General features: G+C 45.3%; 1 protein-coding gene across 1 annotated transcript in view; it reads right to left on the minus strand.

Moving 5' to 3' along the window:
• The window catches only part of LOC142499913 (cytochrome P450 2C42-like), an 83,116-nt gene extending 63,900 nt beyond the window's left edge, over nt 1-19,216 (minus strand). Inside the window, exons 1-4 of the mRNA XM_075609968.1 lie at nt 19,142-19,216; nt 18,216-18,348; nt 16,272-16,432; nt 12,220-12,396 (exon numbers count right to left, since the gene is read on the minus strand). Coding sequence (XP_075466083.1) covers nt 12,220-12,396; nt 16,272-16,432; nt 18,216-18,348; nt 19,142-19,216 — 546 coding nt within the window. The remainder of the gene's footprint in view (nt 1-12,219; nt 12,397-16,271; nt 16,433-18,215; nt 18,349-19,141) is intronic.
• Between the last annotated feature and the right edge of the window lie 1,183 nt (nt 19,217-20,399).

Genomic DNA, 20,399 nt, shown 5'->3' on the forward strand with positions numbered 1-20,399 from the left:
ATTCCATGTCCCCCAAATCTGTGATGGATCTTGTTCGTCCGGAGGTCTCACCTGAAGGGGGGGGTACTGTAAGGAATCCACTACTGGCTTTGACTTTTGCCTTGCAGACCTGTGCAGTTGCAGGCTTCCTCTGGCAATCAATGGCACAGGTGCTGCCTCTCATTGCAGCTTCTGCCCTGTGCTACTTCATTGGAGGAATTCTCACACACCCTCCTCCTGTGATTGGATCTCCGCCCTTTATATTCTAGGCGTTGGCTCTGAACCAGGGCCGAGCATAACTATTCCTACCTCTATGTTACTGTCTCTGCCACAAACCACCCCAGGCCTCTCTCCTAGCGTTCTTACCTTCCAAGTTCCTGAGTATCCAGAGGCCTGGTCCTGGACGTCTGTGCTGAAGCGTTGTTGCCAGCACTGGCCTGCTGCTATCTCCTTGCAGTGGCCTACCCTGGACGTCTGTGCTGAAGCGTTGATGCCAGCACTGGTACTGCTGCATTCCCTCCTAGCAGTAGCTACCCTTCCTGTCCTGTGGCCTGCCGCTATTCTCCTGTAGTGGCCTATCCTGGACGTCTGTGCTGAAGCGTTGATGCCAGCACTGGTACAGCTGCATTCCCTCCTAGCAGTAGCTACCCTTCCTTTCCTGCGGCCTGCTGCTATCTCCTTGCAGTGGCCTGCCCTGGACGTCTGTGCTGAAGCGTTGATGCCAGCACTGGCCTGCTGCTATTCTCCTGCAGTGGCCTACCCGGGACGTCTGTGCTGAAGCGTGTTGCCAGCACCGGTACCTGCTGCATTCCCTCCTAGCAGTGGCTACCCTTCCTTTCCTGCGGCTTGCTGCGATCCTCTTGCAGTGACCTGCCTTGGACTTCTGCGCTGAAGCGTTGGTTCTTCCCGACGCTGCCCTGCGGTGAACTTCGGCCAGCCTGCTGTCTCCTCCTGCTGAGATCGGCGTCATGGGCCGAGGCCGCTCCTCGCGCAGAAGCCACCCCCGCGCTCACGCTCCTAAGCTGAAGCGGGGAAATCCTGACTACCTGTTGCCGAACTCCTGCTTCCATAACGACGATGCTGCCTTCTCCAATCCTGACCCTGCGATGTACGACTACGAACTGCGCACTCCGGATCAGTCTGCGTGGACTCAGGTCGGTGATTATATAACCCCACCTCAGCCCCGCGGTCCGGTCCCGGTTTGTGGCGAGCATCGGCGTAACACCATGACAGATTCCCCAGTGTTCACAGAGGTAGGGCTGTAGGTAGGTATGCAGCAAGGATCAGTAGCCAGGGCTAGGGGGTACAGCAAAGGGTTCTGTCCCCAGATCAGCCAGGGTTAGCTACAGAGGGTAAGGGCGGCATAATGGAGGAGAGAGGAGAGATGCTGGCCCTAGCAGCAGAGGTTGTAGCAGGTGCTTATCTCCTGGCCTTCAGTTTTGAGAGGGCAGGAGCAAAGCATCTGGGTACCAGGAACCCCAGTACAGGTTACTGGAGGAGTGCCTTGTCCCAGGGGACAAGGGAGAGGGTAGTAGTCAGCATCCCAGGTGGTTTCTGGAATATAGAAGTGATGCCACTCGGATGGGGACTGCCCCAGAGACAGATGCAAGGCATAGGTATGCCGGAGCAGCAACAGGTGGGCACAGAGCCAGGGCAGGTAGGGTCCCTACAGTATAGTGACATAGCCCTTTTCCAGACTGATTTGATGGAGAAGCAACGGTCTGTGCTTGTTAGTTGGTCTCCCGCTGGTACAGAGACATTCCTGTCTCTGGGCGAGATGCAGCCTGGTCTGCATAGGTGCCCCTTCACGGTGGTCTTGGTTCACCAGGCACTGGGTGTGGGGCAGAGGGTGGCAAAAGAGAATGCCCGGCGGCCATGTTGGAGCCCTGCTCTACAGGACTTGGACTTCACAATCCAATATGGCCAGGACAGTTGTAACGCCTGTATGCCCGCAGACCTGGCCAGTCCCCAGGACTGAGGTGGGTAAGGGTATAACACTCACCCACAGCAGTGAGGGCGTGACCGGAGTGTGGTAAGTTGCGTTGTCAGGCCTGGTGAGAAAAGGGTAAACGATATACTTGCTGAGTCCGGGGTGCCAGAAGTCGGAGGGTTAATATCCAAGAGCCAAGGGTCAGGGGCAGGAGAGAGCAGCGTGGTGAGGTCCAAAGCAGAGTCCAGGAGTAGAGAGGTACATGTAGTAAAGCCGAGCCGAGATCAAACCACGGGAATCCAAACAGGCAGGGACAGGAACAGGGAGCTGGAAGAGAGAGCTTGGCAAAGTCACTGCACACAAGAGCCACACAGAAGCTATGCTGAGCGACAACGGAGAGGGCAGACTGGGGTTATAAAGGAATAGGGGCCAATGGTAGCAAGGGGTGGAGCGGAGGCTTGGCTGGGTGGTTGTAATGATAGGTCCAGGTAAGCAGGAAGAGAGGCAGGGGAGTGATACCTGGTAATAGCCTGCAGCCGATGAGGGGCGACGCCAGCAGCACGGGAGGGCAGGTAAGAGAATCGGGTGCGCGCGCCTTCTGTAAGGCTGCCGTGCGCGCGCCCCGATCGCGTGCATGCAGATGCGGCGTGCGCCGCAGAGGAGTGGCTCGGCGTTGAGGAGGTAAGCTGCTGAGAGAGCAGAGACACAGGGCAGGAGGCTACCGTGGGGCTAGAGGTGACGGGGACCCGCTGAGAGACGCGTGTCCCCCGATCCGTTACAACAGTGTACTGGACAATGCCAGAGGACAATTTTGCCTGGACAACCTCTCAGGACTTATGTGCATCAAGGATGCCAGTAGTGTCCCAGTGCCAGGGTGGGAGCTGGGTCACAAGGCACCCATTGAGCAGGGGAGGTGTGACGGTAATGGGGTGCCAAGCGAGTAATAAAGGGGTCACCCCAATTAGGCACCCCCTTCAACCATCTGGGAAGTGAGGGGTTAATCAAAAATGTACTTACAATACATATGTCCCCCCTGCTTCACAACCAAAATGAATGTCCCTTGGTTATCATGTTCCCACATTTAGAGGGATTTCATGTATTTTTATTCCCCTACCTCAGGTCAAACTGTGTTCTATTTGCTAGACGTGTGTATTGGTACAATTATTGGTGTTTGAACCTTTACAGTGTATGCACCAACTACATACACTTAGATCAGGTCGGGAGGGAAAGGGTTAATTGCATTTACATGTTTATGGCCCTTTGTTCCCTTTCCCGCCTTTTCAGTCTCCATTTTACAGTATCTCCATAGGTCGCCATTGGAGCCCCATGTAATCCTATGGAGATTCCACTGATTTGGGCCCGATACCTGAGAAGACCTGCAGGTGGCGCCCGAGAGGTGGAGCAGAGCTTTCCCATTGAAAGTGAATGGAGTAATGTGTTTCAATGGGGATTCCTCGAGTCCGACCTCCGGAGACGAGCTGGCAGCCAGCCAAACCGCAAACCTCGAAAGCGGATACAATGTCTTTGAAAGAGCTTTGATCACGTAATTGGCGTGGGAACTTGGTCACGGCCAAGTTCAAACTCATTAAAATTGGATCTCCGGTCCTAGGGCAGCTACCAGGTTAATTTTTTTTACCCCTAGCTCAAGGGGACCCCCTTACTCGACCCCAACAGGGTCCGACGGTCAATGACGGCGAGAAAGGGTCGCGCCGGTCATAAGGGTCCCACCATTGCCTGCAATGGCGGAGAAAAGCCGCGTGGCTTTTAAAACCTAAGTGTAAAACAGTGTAAAGTGTAAACCCAGATCTCCGTTTCTGTAGAGACTAGAAGGCTGTAATTTGGCCAGCATGTAGTCACTGCTCCGGCATGACTGCATGGCAATTTCCAGCCCTCTCCCCTCAATCGAACGGAGCAGGGTTAACTGTGAAAAGTGTGGGTTGCCCATTGACTCCAATAGTAGCGGAGGTACCATTGAATCCTATGGCAGCACCAGCCCATGCATTTCCTATGGCGACGCAGGCCCTATTGATTCCAAAGGAGGTAAAAGCCGCGAGATAAAAATGGCTAAGTTAAAAACTGTAAAAACCTGGAACCCATAACTCCAGTTCTGTAAGGACCCGAGGACTGGGATTTGGCCACCATGTAGTCATCATTCCGGCATGACTGCATGGCAATTCCCGACCCTCTCTGAGCAACAAAACGGAGTATGGTTAATTGTTTAATTTGGGTTTCTGCCATTGACTTCAATGGCAGAGAAATGCAACTTCTGTAAATGTGCATTTAAAGTCATTTATTGTAACTCCGGTTCGGTGGGTCCCAGCGAGCTGAAAATTGTCCACCGTAAGGAATCCTCTCCAGCATGAGGATCTAGCAATTTGTATCTCGCTCGGCCCAGCCGAATGGATTATTTTAATATATATATGATTGGGAAAATATACTGTATTTGGTGCCTAGTAAAAAGCCCGCGAAAGATACTGGCCCAGAAGTATGTTAATGTCCAAGGAGGTGCCCATATATCTACACCAGGGCCCCTGATCAAAGGCTCCCCCACCCTGACTGTATATGAGAGGGCGGGGAAGAGCAGGACTTGAGTAGTTCTATAGGTGTTATAAATCACACTTGCAGACAAAGGTTTTCCTGTCCAGATTCTCTTCTGGCAGACTCAGAGGCGCCACTTCTTTAGTGTGGGGTTAAGAAAATGAGACCCAAAGTAAGGAATTGTGGGCATGTATCAAAGTGCTTCCCACATTAGCTGGCAAAGGGTCATTTGGTGCATGTAATTGTTAACCAATACCTGACACCCAATGTTAAGGGATAGGGCTTAAATCCCATATAAACGAGTGTAAGGCTTATCCCAGGGTCTTCGTTTCAACATCTGAATGATACATGATTGCCTGATGAATTGCTAATCAGATCCAGATTACTTCATTGTCCCTTCCCACGTAATTGTTCATATTCTGTGTGTTATTTGTATATTCTGTGTGTTCACCTTTTTCAAGGAATAAACTTTCTTTATTATATTACGGTCGCATTCAATTCAACCCAGAGATTTTTGTGTTATATTATAACCCTGCACAAGCTACCGTGACAATGAGGTAAGAAGATTTGTGTACATATAGCACTAGTACTTCCCACTCTGCCCTTACATCCTGTGTTTATTGGCGCGATCCAGCCCCAGTTCTTACGCAGTGTAGCTACAACACTGCTATCCTGAAAATATATATTTCACCAACGGAACACACATCCTCCCTCCGCTCCCCATCTCCCTGATCCATACCAAGCTATAAGCTTATGATCACGCATCCCAGAGCGCAGGACGGAGCCTTTTTCACCTTCTGTCTTCAAGCCTGTCACGGGAGACCAGGGTAATTAACACCTTTTCCTACCGGGATCATCTAATTGAACAAGACCCAGCAATAAAATAAATTGTAATTTATTCCAGCATTTGACATACTGTACACACAAAGTAACACAATTTACACGGTTAACACACTTACAGGGAACGGAGCTAACAAAATAATTCTTCCTCAAAATGAAATTGTCACAAATGACCTCTGTAGGAGCACTTTCCAATGACCGGGAGGTACTCATGAAAGTCCTAGAACGCAATAGCAGCCGCGACCGCTACGTCCACAAAAAGCGGGACAAAATTTCTTCAGTCAAAATCTTTGAAGCCGGCTCGCGTCTATTCCTTACAGAGCATCTTTGAATTTGCCGCTGATGGTTTGGCGCTTGGAATCTGAGGTCCTGACTGGCTACAAGGTTTTTAAAGTTTTTAGAGTCCCATTCAGAAACCCCTACAACCAATCAGCGCATGAGAATTCTCCTGCTAGCCAATCACCATTTTGCCGGTATTCCGAAACCGATTTGGATTCTGCTAAGGGGCATGCGCCAACCTGGCACCTCTGCCTCTTAGCATACCGAGCCCACCCGCTGTCCAGGCTCCGCAGAGTCTGGGGAAGGGCAAATGGTTGCCGGATAGCCCTTTGCTAGCCCAGGATGGATGTACTCTGGTATAACTACAGTACTCCTCCTGTTCTAACACCTTGGCATCTCTGAGGCTTTCAACTCCAGGTCTCGAGAAGACTCAGTAGCGCCAAGCTTGGTAGCCATCTGGTCTCTCAGAACCACAGACTTGGAATCCCACAGCCGCACATATAATGTTACAAGCATTCATATTTATTAAACAGAACCTTTAATAAAATGCTCTTGCTTATGTGTCTGTGTGTTTTAACTGGTATAAGTCTTCTGGTCCGGTGTCAGGGATATAATAAGAATATGTGTTCCCTACTCTTACCAGCCTTATCCCTGGACAAAAGGTGTCACTTGCCTAAGCAAGCGAAAAAGACCCCTATATAACTAGCACTCAAGGACAGAACAATATAGTCAAATAAATTATAACTTTAATTAATGTATACGGTGGAAAGAAATGCTCTGAAATAAACACACAACGCTATTCTTTAATGAATAAAAATAGTATTAAATCCACATAATCAATTAAGGTAAACCAGCCTCCAAAATAATGGGAGTGGAAAATAGGAACTATAGTGGAACTACTGTGAGCTTGGCTGTCATCAGCCAGTAGCATCCACTTTTTCAGGCTATAATCAGCTTATTTACATCACCTGTCCTAGGGTGTTTATTATCTGGCCCCTTGAGCAAGAGACAGCTATTATATTATCTACTTGCAGTCGCTGTATATAGCCTGTGCTGGATATTGTTGAGTGACTTATTTTATTCAGGGATGACTGGGATGTGTGAGGCCTATATATATTTACCTATATATATTTAGCACACTCTATCCTCACATACTATATCGTCTGTGGATATACTAATTTATATACCACAAACCCTCCCCCCCCTGAGGCACTGTTTGCAATACCATCATTCATTGCATAGTGCCAGTGCCCTATAGCAATACCATCATTCATTGCATGGTGCCAGTGCCCTATAGCAATACCATCATTCATTGCATGGTGCCAGTGCCCTATAGCAATACCATCATTCATTGCATAGTGCCAGTGCCCTATAGCAATACCATCATTCATTGCATAGTGCCAGTGCCCTATAGCAATACCATCATTCATTGCATGCTGCCAGTGCCCTATAGCAATACCATCATTCATTGCATAGTGCCAGTGCCCTATAGCAATACCATCATTCATTGCATAGTGCCAGTGCCCTATAGCAATACCATCATTCATTGCATAGTGCCAGTGCCCTATAGCAATACCATCATTCATTGCATAGTGCCAGTGCCCTATAGCAATACCATCATTCATTGCATGGTGCCAGTGCCCTATAGCAATACCATCATTCATTGCATAGTGCCAGTGCCCTATAGCAATACCATCATTCATTGCATGGTGCCAGTGCCCTATAGCAATACCATCATTCATTGCATAGTGCCAGTGCCCTATAGCAATACCATCATTCATTGCATGGTGCCAGTGCCCTATAGTTCCTATTTTCCACTCCCATTATTTTGGAGGCGGTTTATCTTAATTGATTATGTGGATTTAATACTATTTTTATTCATTAAAGAATAGCGCTGTGTGTTTATTTCAGAGCATTTCTTTCCACCGTATACATTAATTAAAGTTATAATTTATTTGACTATATTGTTCTGTCCTTGAGTGCAAGTTATATAGGGGTCTTTTTCGCTTGCTTAGGTAAGAGACACCTTTTGTCCAGTTTCTCTTACCCCTGGCACCCGTATTAACAGAGATTGTAGCAAGAGCTATCCTCCCTCCCCTTCCCCCTTGACAATCAGCCTTATCCCTGGCACACTGTAAAATCCTGACTTCAACTGTACCCACACAATAACAACGCTTGCAGCTTTTCCCCCTGGACCCTTTTACCAGGGTCAGGGTGACTTGGGCATGGTCTGGGTATCCCACATTATGCTAGGGACCCCGGGACCATTCTGGGGATACCTTGATCCCCCATGCCCTCTTTCCTTTCCAGTTTGTGCTGAAGCAGGGAACCCTGGCGGTGAGTCGCAAGAACGTTTCCAGGGTAGGATTTTGCCGGAGCGCTGTGTTTCAATGTGCCCGAGAATCTTACCTGATTCCCGGGTACATCTTTGGGGTATCCCATAACTCGGGGACCCCGCTACATAGCAACAATCTGATTGAAGTTTCCCTGCAAAACCCCACCCTCAAACTCACAGCCTCACAAGCTCCGCTGCCCAGCACCCCTGGAAAGGCAAGACACAGAAAATACTGAATTGTCACATAATTTATACACAGTCTCAGTGATGCATGCACGACAGTTGGGTCCAAGAGCTGACATGCTACGACCTTTACAAATGGATCAGGGGTAACCAAGTGGGCTCCACCTTTATTATTGAGCCTGGTTACCCCCTCACCGTCACAATGCCATCTTCCTGAATGTGGTCAACCCCAGGGACAATCCGGCCACCTGAGAATGAGGACTAATGCTGTTCGGTATGTTCCATATTTGGGGGTTGAGGCCTTACTTGTCATGCCGGCCTCATTTGCATGTTGGCAAGTACATTTATCACGAGCCGGGTATATTGTTCAGGCTTTCATAGTATGGTTAAACCCACCAACACAAGTGCCACTACACATCTTCCTGAACACAGCAGTAGTCTGTTCTATACAAAGTTAAGTGTGTGCCTCAATCCCTTCACATTTTATATATCAAAATGTATGTATATTTATTTGTGGGTTTGGCTGGGATTAATACAGTATATACCCCAAAGTCATTTGAAAGCTCATTCATAACATACTGTTTTGCTAATACATTGAACTGGTTTATCTCTAATATATATGTATGTACATTACAATCAACTCTTAATTTGTACTGATAAGGTGTAGAAGGTGCGCTCAAGATTAAATTGTGATATGTGACAATGTTATAAAATGATTAATGGGTTAAACAAATAACTTAATTGCAAGGAGCAAGTGCTCTAAACTAAAAGATGCAGCTAGTACATAAATGTTAGCTCAAGAACATCACGGTAGACATGGTAACGGAATATACCAGCGCAAACTTTAAAAAAAAAGATACTTTAGTATGATATAAAATAAACACATAATAAAACTGCGCATAGGCAAGTGCTACAAGGGGAAATGGCCGTGATACATTGTTACCAGACTCCCACAGACATTGTAAGGATTCTGCCGATCTGCGCCAGGTTTTGCTGCAGTTCAGGTTTTCCAGGTTGCCCGCCCTTTGTCCTCAGTTCGGCCATTTTGGTTACTGGCAGCCTGCTATATAAGGCCGCAGTTCCCAGTGGGAGTTGCCGAACACAGTTCTAAGTTTTGCAGCTCGCTGTCACACCTTTCTCTGTTCCCTGTTTGGATTCCTTTGTTGCTGACCCTGGACCATGACCCTGACCTCACTGCTTTCTGCCTGCCCTGACCTGTTGTCCCCTGGACTCTGCACCACTGCTGCCAGCCCTGACCTCTGCCTGCTTACCGACTACGGATACTCTTACAGGACTCTGTCCCTGGGCTCTGGTCGGTTATACTGCATCCCTACCCCAGCCCTGCGGGTCTGCTTCCTGATTGGAGACGAGCCCCGTCACAGACATCACGAGATGGATTAAGTTTTCTGGAGAAGAACGCCAAGCTTTAGCGCACGATTCTATGTCCACACATATATGGATGGTATAGCCGGTAAAGAAGGCACCCGCTCCCGGCTGAGTATTATGAACAGTCCCGTTAAAGATGGAGGAAAGAGGCGCTTGTCCAGCCTCCCATGACCGCACTCGTGATCACTCCGACAGCGCGCTAGATGAAGATCAACTCCGGTAGGGAATGCACCCGCTCCCGGTCCTCCGCAGTGAGCGCTACATGTCTCCGTCAGCTGAGCATGGATGGGTGTGGACAAAATCGCCTGCACTGCCACCACAGCTGAGATAGAGTAGAATAGCTGAAAAGCAGCAGCGTTGCTTAGACAGCCGGCAGCCAAAAAGGCAATTGATACCGGATAGCTAACCAGCTATAATAAAGCAATAGAAATGTAGCTTAGAAAATGATTAAGATGACCAATAAGGAATAGAAAATAGCACACAATCTATTCCAACGCATTTTGTAGCTGTTGCTACTTCATCAGGGAGCTGAAGAGCTACAAAACGCACTGGAGTAGATATCTGTGCTATTTTCTATTCCTTATTGGTCATCTTGATAATTTTCTAAGCTACATTTCTATCACTTTATTATAGCTGGTTAGCTATATCAGATATCAATTGCCTTTTTGGCTGCCGGCTGTCCAAGCAACGCTGCTGCCTTGAGCTATTCCATCTCAGCTGTGGCGGCAGTGCAGGCGATTTTGTCCCCACCCATCCATGCTCAGACAACGGAGACATGTAGAGCTCACTGCGGAGGACAGGGAGCAGGTGCATACTTACTGGAGCTGATTTCATCTGCCACACTGTGAGTGTCTCTCCCAAAGGAGTCATGTGAGGCTGGACTTGCGCCTCTTTCCTACAAATTTAACGGGACTGTTCATAATACTCAGCTATACCATCATATATGTGTGGACATATAATCCTCCACTAAAGCTTGGCGCTCTTCTCCAGAAACCTTAATCCATCTGGTGGTATCTATGGGAGTCTGGTAACAATGTATCACAGCAATTTCCACTTGTAGCACTTGCCTATGCGCTGTTTTATTATGTGTTTATTTTATATCATACTAAAGTATCTTTTTTGACGTTTGCGCTGGTATATTTCTTACTTTGTATTGTATACTTTATTTCTGTAAAGTACTTTGGAAAAAACATCATATAAATAATTTTAAAATAGCATACATTTCACTACTGTATTTTTAGAATGTGTGTTGGATTGTAGAATCATTGTCAATATTTATAATATAGTAATTTGTATACAGTAAACAAGATATATTAACAACTATTCTGTAATATAGTATTTATTTGTGTACTGCATATAAAGCACAATACAAATTATTTGAATATAGTGTGCATTTGTATACTATAGTTTGATAAGCAAAACAAGAAAAAACACAAAAGCGCACCAAGATGAGAGATAGATAATGTATTAGCAACAAATAATAAAATTAGTAACTTACATATAAAATTTCTTTAATAATCCCCGATTCTGGTGTCTATCACAGGAGTAGGGCATCACATAGGAAGTATGAAGGGTAATCTCAGTTCTGAGAGATCAGACCCGCGCGCTGGGGCTGTCTCTGTTCACTCTCCTGTCCTCCACGTGTGGTAGCGTGGTGCAGAGTGTAGCACACATGTGCAGGAACCGGGGCCTTCAATAGGTGTCCTTAGGATGCCTGTCCGTTTTTGATAGCATAGAAACGATCGGAAATAAGCAGGAACGGTACACTTGAGTGTGTGCTGGTGGTGGGTAGTAAAACCGCCAGCCACTGCGACTGTTGTGGCTGGCGGTTTTACTACCCACCACCAGCACACACTCAAGTGTACCGTTCCTGCTTATTTCCGATCGTTTCTATGCTATCAAAAACGGACAGGCATCCTAAGGACACCTATTGAAGGCCCCGGTTCCTGCACATGTGTGCTACACTCTGCACCACGCTACCACACGTGGAGGACAGGAGAGTGAACAGAGACAGCCCCAGCGCGCGGGTCTGATCTCTCAGAACTGAGATTACCCTTCATACTTCCTATGTGATGCCCTACTCCTGTGATAGACACCAGAATCGGGGATTATTAAAGAAATTTTATATGTAAGTTACTAATTTTATTATTTGTTGCTAATACATTATCTATCTCTCATCTTGGTGCGCTTTTGTGTTTTTTCTTGTTTTGCTGATATTGGTATCACCATCGGGGTTCCGGTGGAGACCACATTTGGAGGTGGGGGAGACACCTCATAAACACAGAAGCAGCAAGAGAACTGAGAGGGACCAACACTCCAAGTTTAAAGAGCCAGAGCGCGGACTGAACTTTTCATATAGTTTGATAAGGCACATTTAATAAAATCACCATATAAATAATTATAATACAGAATTAATTGGTATACTTTGCACAGAGCGCCACACAAATAACTATAATACAGTAATCATTTGTATACTGTCTTTTTGGGAAGCACTTTGAGGGGTGGAAAGCATTATATAAATCAGCTCTAGTCCTCAACGGCCACCAACAGGTCAGGTTTTTAGGATATCCCTGCTTCAGCAAAGGTAGCTCTATCACAATGATTGAGCCACTGATTGAGGCACCTGTGCTGAAGCAGGGATGTCCTTAATTAAAACCTGACCAGTTGGGGTCCTTGAGGACTGGAGTTGGCCACCCCCGATATAAATAATTATAATTTTACAAGTCAAATATAATCTAGGTTACAATACCTTGTCCATTTTAATGAGGAATGTGTCAATGTAATGCCTAGGGCTGCTTGGGTCCAGCGTCCGTCTGCTCATCTCCACTCTCTTTTCTATTATTGCTAAGAGGATCTCTAAGTTACGGAATATTTGGTGATGTTTACCGGGAAGATGCTTCATGAGACCTGGGAGAATTTCATACATCTATAAAGAATAACATGGAAATACAGGGTCAAGCTTCTAAAGTACAACAACTGCACATCGCTGTGCTATGTATCTGCTTCTCATAGGAACCTTCATTAAAGGATCAGGTGACTAATGGCGCAATTCCTCCCAGGACCGATATGGAGCAATGGCAGTGACATGTGTAGTCATGTCTGGTTTGGGCTACCCTCCCTGACACATAAGCCCTGGTAAAGGCCACCAACAGAAATCATGGGGCCCAGGACAAATGAAAGGAGCGCACCTACCTCGGAGAAAAAACTTTTTTTAGCGTGCAACTTTTACTTAATTGTTTTCTTGTTATTGTTAATACGAAAAAAAACATTACAATGCAATCTGTTTATTTTAATATTTTCAACAAATGACAAAGATACCCAATGCAACATCCATGTGACAAAATGCCTGGGGGGATTCAGTATGGGCCTGGGGGGGGGGGAAGGAGAGGTTAAATATGGGCCTGGGGGCTACATTTACACACATATACTGTTCTATATATATATACATACAATACATACAATACATATAACACCCACCCAAATACTGTACATGTAGCCCTGGGTAGTTTTGGGGCTATAGTTCATTCTCCTTCTGTGCAGTAATCCCTGGTAAAGGCAGGTTTGACAGGAGTAATCATGGGTTTTCCCCACACACACATGCAGTGAGGCAGTGAAGATAGTGTCATCAGGCTCTGTGTCCAATTGCAGTGACACAGGGGTGGTGCCTATTGGAACTACTTATTGCACAGCACTTCCTGAATTTAGCAGTTCCTCTCCCCGTTGAGAGAGGATAGTCTATCCCAGCAAGCTGCCAGGACTCTGGCAGGCTTTGTGGCCCTCCCTCTGGGAGAGGTAGGAGACTATTCCTTTTACTCCACCAGGACAGTTTCTAGTGCCCTGACTAGGAGTGATTGTCCAGGGACTTCCTTTGGGTGAAAACCCTATGATGTGTGGCTGAGTGACCTGGCTGCAAGATGGGCAGTCTGCCGGGTGGAGAAATAAAGTATATCCTTGATATAGAAACCTTCTTGCCTGAGCCTGGAATCATTTAGGGAGAAGTTGCACAGAGAAGTTCTCCTTCAGAGATTCCTCCCTACCATTCTGGGGATCTGTTGGAGATGGAGGCGCTGTACCAGTGAGTATTACTCAGCTCTACCTCAAAAGCCTGTCCTGATATCCCCATACCACCACAGGAGACACAGGGCCCCCTGTTGCCAGCAGGTTTGCACCATATTAGACACAGTAACCAGGACACCATTTCCCCTAGGGTACCCGACATGAAATTGGGGGGGAGAAACAGGGTAACATACATATAAAAAAGACCACAATGCATCTAAAAAAATACCCCAATGCATTTTAAAAAGACCCCAATACCCAAATACATCTTAAAAAGAGAACAATCCATTAAAAAAAATACATATAAAAAAACAATCCACCCATTACATATAAAAATTACGCCAACCAATATAAAAATACCCCCAATCCCCCAATACATATAAAAATACCCCCAGGCCATTTAAAAATACCCCAAGCCCCTCAATACATATACACCATAACCCCAAGCCTCCCAATACATATCAAAAATACCCCCAAGCCCCCAATACATATAAAAAATCCCCCAAACCCCACAATATATATAAAAATACCCCCAAACCCTCCCAAATACATATAAATATACAGGCCTGACAGACCCCCCTGTTGCTGGAGACCCCCCCCCCCCCCCCACTCCTGGAGCCTGCAAGAGATTGAGGCGCTGAACCACCGAGAGAAGAGATAAACATCACCCCAAAAGCCTGTCCTGTCTTCCCCATACCACAGGCGGAAAGCTCAGCATCCTGTGAATCAGCAGGTAATCAGCACTACACACTGGGTAACAGATGAATCTCCCAGAGGGTGGGGGAAAACCTGTTACACGTTTAGACTGTCAAATTCTTTACAGAAGGTTGTTTTCCCTTCGGCTACGTGGGACTGCATCTAGAACATACACTGGCGACACAGTTTATTACACTGCGGCCAGATCCGCAAGCCGGGAGATTTCCCGGCTTGCTAGTGGCCGCCCCTCGGCGTGCCGCGCGTCATAGACGCGCGGTCACGCGTCTTCGGGAGCGTGCGCCCCCTGCACGCGCGTCCAGGGGCTCCCCGAGGGAGCCCTGGTGTCCCACGATCGCGGGACAGCGGCAGGGGGTTCCGGGGGACCCGGCGGACCTGGCAGCGGTAGGGAGAGCGCCCCGATCGGAGGGCGCTCTTCCGCTGCTTCGGCGCGCGCCCGTCACTCTCGGGCGCGCGCCAGGCTACTGCTGCGGCACAGAACGGGCAAATGCTCGAATAAACTGTGCCGCAGCAGTACTGTATCTATGTATTGTCTTCCTTTAAAAAGATCCAATTCCTTCCTCAAGGAAAATGTTCACTTATTTTCATATTCTGAAGAAATTAATTTAATTCTTTTTTTCTAGAATTATAGTATAGATACAGTGGGTACATTTAAGAAATAATTGTCAAAGTAATTAACACATGGAGTATTGATCCAGGGAGATATCTGATTAATCAGGATGAAACATTTGCAGAGTATTGAGGCAGGGAGACTTTTGATTGATCAGGATAAAACATATGCAGCATATTGATCCAGAAATGTGATTAATCAGGGTACCACATAGTGTGGCACACGGCTCCCTTTATGTAGCGCTGCCGCTTGCCCAGGCTCTTCACGACACCGTCTTCTAGGGTTAAATTTGTATAAAAGGGGGACAAACACGTTTTTCCACACATGGGGCACTCAGCCCTCAACCTTCAGCGGCTTATTCTTCCATTAGTGACACTACACATTTCAAACACCGTCACTTTAAGAAACAAACAAAATCATAATACCAAATATCTACTCCTGTCAGGAGTCTAAATCACATGCATGTCCCTATCTGCAATGTTGGCTGGGTAAGCCAGTTACTAACTTTAAATAACACACAGATATATATATTGAGTCAGTAACTGTCAGATGGGGACAGCGTCCACATAGATCCTCAGATGCCCGTGGGGGGCCCGTCTACCCCGAACTGGATACTGGGGAGCAGCAGTTTCCTCCCAGCCTCCAGGCTCTAAGAGAGAGACTGAAGCAGCCAAACTAACTGCAATATGTTCCTCGTCCTCAATTAGGAGAGCAGGTGTGTGAAACCCAGAACCACTGTGAGTCCCCGCTGGCGCTGAGCATGCTCATGCTTGGAGAGCGCCCCAAGAATGAGCGCCGGGTGTCCTGGCATTTGCGCGCACGTGCACGGGGGAGGGGCATTGAGCGCGCTTGAAATTATAATGGTTTTTTTTTACCTAAGCGCCGAGCGCGGGTGAGCGTGTGTGCCCGCGCATGAGCGCTGTGCGCACCGCGTGAGTGGGGACTTACATATATCTATATATGTAAGTAACCGCCGCAGGCGCCGCCCGCTCAGCGCCAGCGGGGACTCAGCCTAAACTCTGGCCTGGAGTTTCCATCCCGCATTCTCAGCAAATGTGAAACTGTGGGATGGATCCCTTTTTTGCACTTTCTGCCTTAAATCGGACAGACAGCTGCCTAATATTCTGGGACTATGTCACAACAGACAGAGCATTGATTGTTTTATTTCTTTATATTCCTCTGAATTAGAATTTAACGTAACTTGAACTTGATGGTCATGGATGTTTTGTCAATCTAGTTACTATGTTATTACTGTATGTTACTTTCACAGTTTATCACTATCACAGTATACATATCTCATCACCATTAAAAACTGTGATTAACAAAATTTTTACATTTGAGGTACGTTTTCTGTTGGTTAATTGCCAACATGGAAATATATATAGTACATTACAATTCTGCCCCCACAAAATAGCACTTACCTGCCCCCAGGCAGAGCTTATGAGCTCAAATGACTCATGAATCACATGTACCATAGACAGTAGCTCCTTGTTGTCATATTCAAAGCGGTCACCGAACATGATAGAGCTCATGATGTTACATGAGGCAAGGCTGAGATGAACACTTGGGTTGAACATTGTCCCTGAAAGAGATGTAGAGGATTGGTCCAATACCAGTGCTTCAAAAAGCTATGTTTAAAAGTAGCTATATTTTTATCATGTATATTGCTGTGTTCATGATGTAGGCATAACAAGATCCTCCATAACTCAAAGTTATAAATAATCCAAAACATGAGTATACAGTATAAACAGGGTTGTATAATGAAAGTTGGACGATGCTCAAGTGTTAAGCTTGTATCCTGGCTGGCTCATTACTGAAAAGGTAAATGTTATACTCACATTTCATACTAGTAATTAATTTGCGCTTGTTTAACCCCACCAGTCAAGACTGAAAAGGTGAACCGCTAGTGAGCGATCCCACGTGACAAGTACACGCACCCCACAGATACGTATTTAGAGCTGTCTCCAAGATAATACAATAGCAAAATCATTACACAATCCAATAATCATTTAAATTGCGTGTCAAATGGTACTCACGGGATCTCTGTCGCTGGAGGTATCGTTGGCGTGCTCCTGCCACGTGGGTAAGTATGATGAAACAGGAAAAAATGGCGGTGTACAGCAGTTAGTAAGGGCTGGAGAGCAAAAAATACCTAGATAAAGCTCTTTATTGGCAAAAGTCCATATAAAAAATGAAGGGAGTGAAACTCTAACATGTTTTGGGCCTCTGTTAGTGCTAAGTCAAAGAGTCTTTTGACAAAGCACTAAGGGAGGCGTGAAACACGTTAGTTTCACTCCCTTTATTTTTTCATATGGATTTCTGCCAATAAAGACCTTTTTCTAGATATTTTTTTCTCTCCAGCCCTTACTAACTGCTGTGCACCCCCATTTTTTCCAGTTTAATCATTGTCCCTGGAACACAGAGTGATAATGAAACTTTTTGCCATACTGTAGATATCAAGCTTCGCAATTAGAGCAAATTTGCATTATTTAGTCTTCTTTAAAGGGGTACTTCCTCTCAGGGCCAAGGTGTACTAATGGTAGAGACTTGTTTAAGGGATAACATCTGGGTGATTGATGACCCTGTTTTCCAAAATCTGACACCTAAGTATTTTAAAATAATTTCTATAATTACTTTGTAAATATGGTGAGCTAAGATATTGGTGGGGTTTGATTCCCTCTGGTTGCTTTCATCTGTCTGATGTCCCTGTGTCTACAACAAGAGTTTACACAAACACAAAGCCCCCCACTTTTAAAAGATTTATTTCATAAAGCGCTTTTCTCCCAATGGGACTCAAAGCGCTTCACAATGACAGTGCAGTGCGCAGTGTATTGATGCAGCACATAGGATTTTTACAGACACAGTCCCTGACCAGATAAGCTTACAATCTATTTTTGTCACGTTACCCCTATCTTTATAGGCTCTCTGATAAGGATAGGGTGGGATAAGGGTAAAGAAAACACATGGTTGACAAATACTTTCGCATTAGTGGTCTTGTAGAAATGCAATTTGTAATTCATTTCCATAACAAGATTAAATGAGTCAGATCTTTGCTATTGGCATTTGTTTAAGAAAGCCAGCTAGACAAACACATTCTTTACAAAAGGTTGCCTTCTGGTCGGCTGTATGGATTGCACTTCTAAAGCTATTAATGCTATTTGAGATCAAAGGCTCCAGTGGCAGCACGTACTAGAACAGTCCTCCAGTCCTCAAGAACCCCCAACTGGTTGGGTTTAAAGGATATCCGAGCTTCAGCACAGGTGGCTTAAACTGAGCCACTGATTGAGCTTCCTGTGCTGAAGCTGAGATATCCTTAAAACCTAAACGGTTGTCTACAACCCACTCTCAAGCCAGAGATATCTTGCCCTCGATCTCACAATCTTTGAGGTTTTGGACGGAGGTCCATCTGAGATTCAGTCTATCCACCTCTAAATCCACAATGAGCCCACCGTGGGGTAACCCCGAGTTTCTCCCAGGTTTCCCAGATAAAGAATTCTCCTAGTGGAAGAAGGCGGGAGTGGAAAGAATTCTCGATATACTCAGCGACAACAAACCAACTCTTTTTGAATAATTACATTTGGAAAATGGTATTCCGAATAGTGAATTTTTTCATTATTACAACTAAGGGCCTATAGCTATAGTAGATCTCCTTTCCCTCCTCTCACGCAGTTCTAAACTCTGTGCATGGGTCGATCAGGCCAAGGAAAATGTATTTCTCAATTATATACTAGTTTCCCCAGGGAACAATAATGTGGACTTAAATATATGGTCCAATGAGAGTTGGACCTCAATGAGGTTCTGGATGCGGAGACTTGGGAATAGATTTGGGAAGCTACCTCTAAATGTTCTATATGCACCACAATAAATACAATTCTTATAAAGTTCTTATGAGGTGGTATTTAATACTCCTGAATATTTTTAGCTTTGTTCCGGGTTTGTTTCGGGTTACTCCCCCCCCCCCCTTCCCACCACCAGTTGTCCAAATGGTTGCAGAGAAACTGCTTCATTTTTACATATGTGGTGGTCCAGTCTGAAGGTTAAGGTTCTATGGCCGAGGATCAGAGACTGATTCCAAGGAATTCTACAAATTACTGGTACAATCACATTAGATCCTTGGCTATTTTTGCTGAATAGACATCTCCCAGACTTGTTCTGAGCCAAAAACAAACTTATTACAAATATAGCTATCGCCACGAGAATTGAGATGACAGCACTTTGGAAACAGAAAGCTCTCCATACACTTTCCAATAAGAAATAAGGTCTGGTATTTATGTAACATGGAAAAACTAACCTGTCTGGTAAACGACCAGTGCTCTCTAATAAAGCTCCAGAAGGTCTGGGAATGTTGGTTTTCCTCTATAGTCATTCCGGGTCTTAATTCACGGACTTCATTTATTTGAATCCGCTTGGCTCCCACCCAGACCACCCCAGGGTTAAAGCTGCAGATCACCCCAGGGTTAAAGCCGTTGGTTACTTCATAAGATATTTGTCCATTTGGGTTGGTGATGTTCTGTAGAAACTGGTGACACCCCCCCCCCCGCCACCTTTATTGTATTGTATTTTTTTATTTATATAACTTTGTTTTTTTGATTTGTCATATATGTTAAACATGTATATTCTGCTTTCTTATTTGTAATTGTTTTTGTTTAAAAATACAATAAACATTGAGTATAAAAAATAAAAAATAAACTGTTGGGGGTCTTGAGGACTGGTGTTGAGCACCCCTTTTCTGTAGGTTCATTTTGCATAAGACGGTCCATGCTGGAAGATAACTTACAGCCCATTCATTTGAATCGGCTGTAAAGGACCATATATACTACTGTAAGTGGTCTTATAGAAAAGCACTACTTAGAAAATATGGCCCACTATGAATCAAAGTCTTTGTATATGCGACGCAATGCCAGCTCTAATTATTACCCATTTATCTTAGAAACAGACTAGTTTTGTCACGAGAACTGAAGCTACAGTATATTTTTACATTGATATTTAATATTGAATAAGGCGAAAACTCCAGATTTGTATTGCTACTAACAGTGTTCTTTTGGGGAGATACTAGACTTGATTGGGTCCCTTTGTGTCTACAAAAATTCTACATGCAGTGTTTTATTATTTGCAACAAATATATATTTTAATTATGTTAGGTGACAACACCGCTATTGAGGTTTGGGATATCCCCCTCATCATTTATTGTTGCAATATTATTGAAAGCCAAACCAGTGTAAGAGAATAATTTTTACATAATGTACAACAATATAGTTCTTCATAGATTAAATGATAGTGTACAGAGCTTTCCAAACACAGAGATTTCTTCTTCAAGTGTAGAAAAAACATTGAGATTTGGAAAGCTCTGTGTGCTATAACATAGAACGCTAATGTTGGTCCAGTAAAAAAATATCACAACTGGAAATAAATCTACAGTTCTTCCGGTCCAATACTACTGACTTTGAATTATGTACATAGGATGAATAAGTTTGGGTTCTACAAAGTTACAATATACAGTATTTTTAAGGGATTTCATTGAGTCACTATACAGATGTGAAGGGTTCCAC

Source organism: Ascaphus truei, chromosome 7 (genome assembly GCF_040206685.1).
Source record: "Ascaphus truei isolate aAscTru1 chromosome 7, aAscTru1.hap1, whole genome shotgun sequence".
In the NCBI taxonomy this organism is placed as follows: domain Eukaryota; kingdom Metazoa; phylum Chordata; class Amphibia; order Anura; family Ascaphidae; genus Ascaphus; species Ascaphus truei.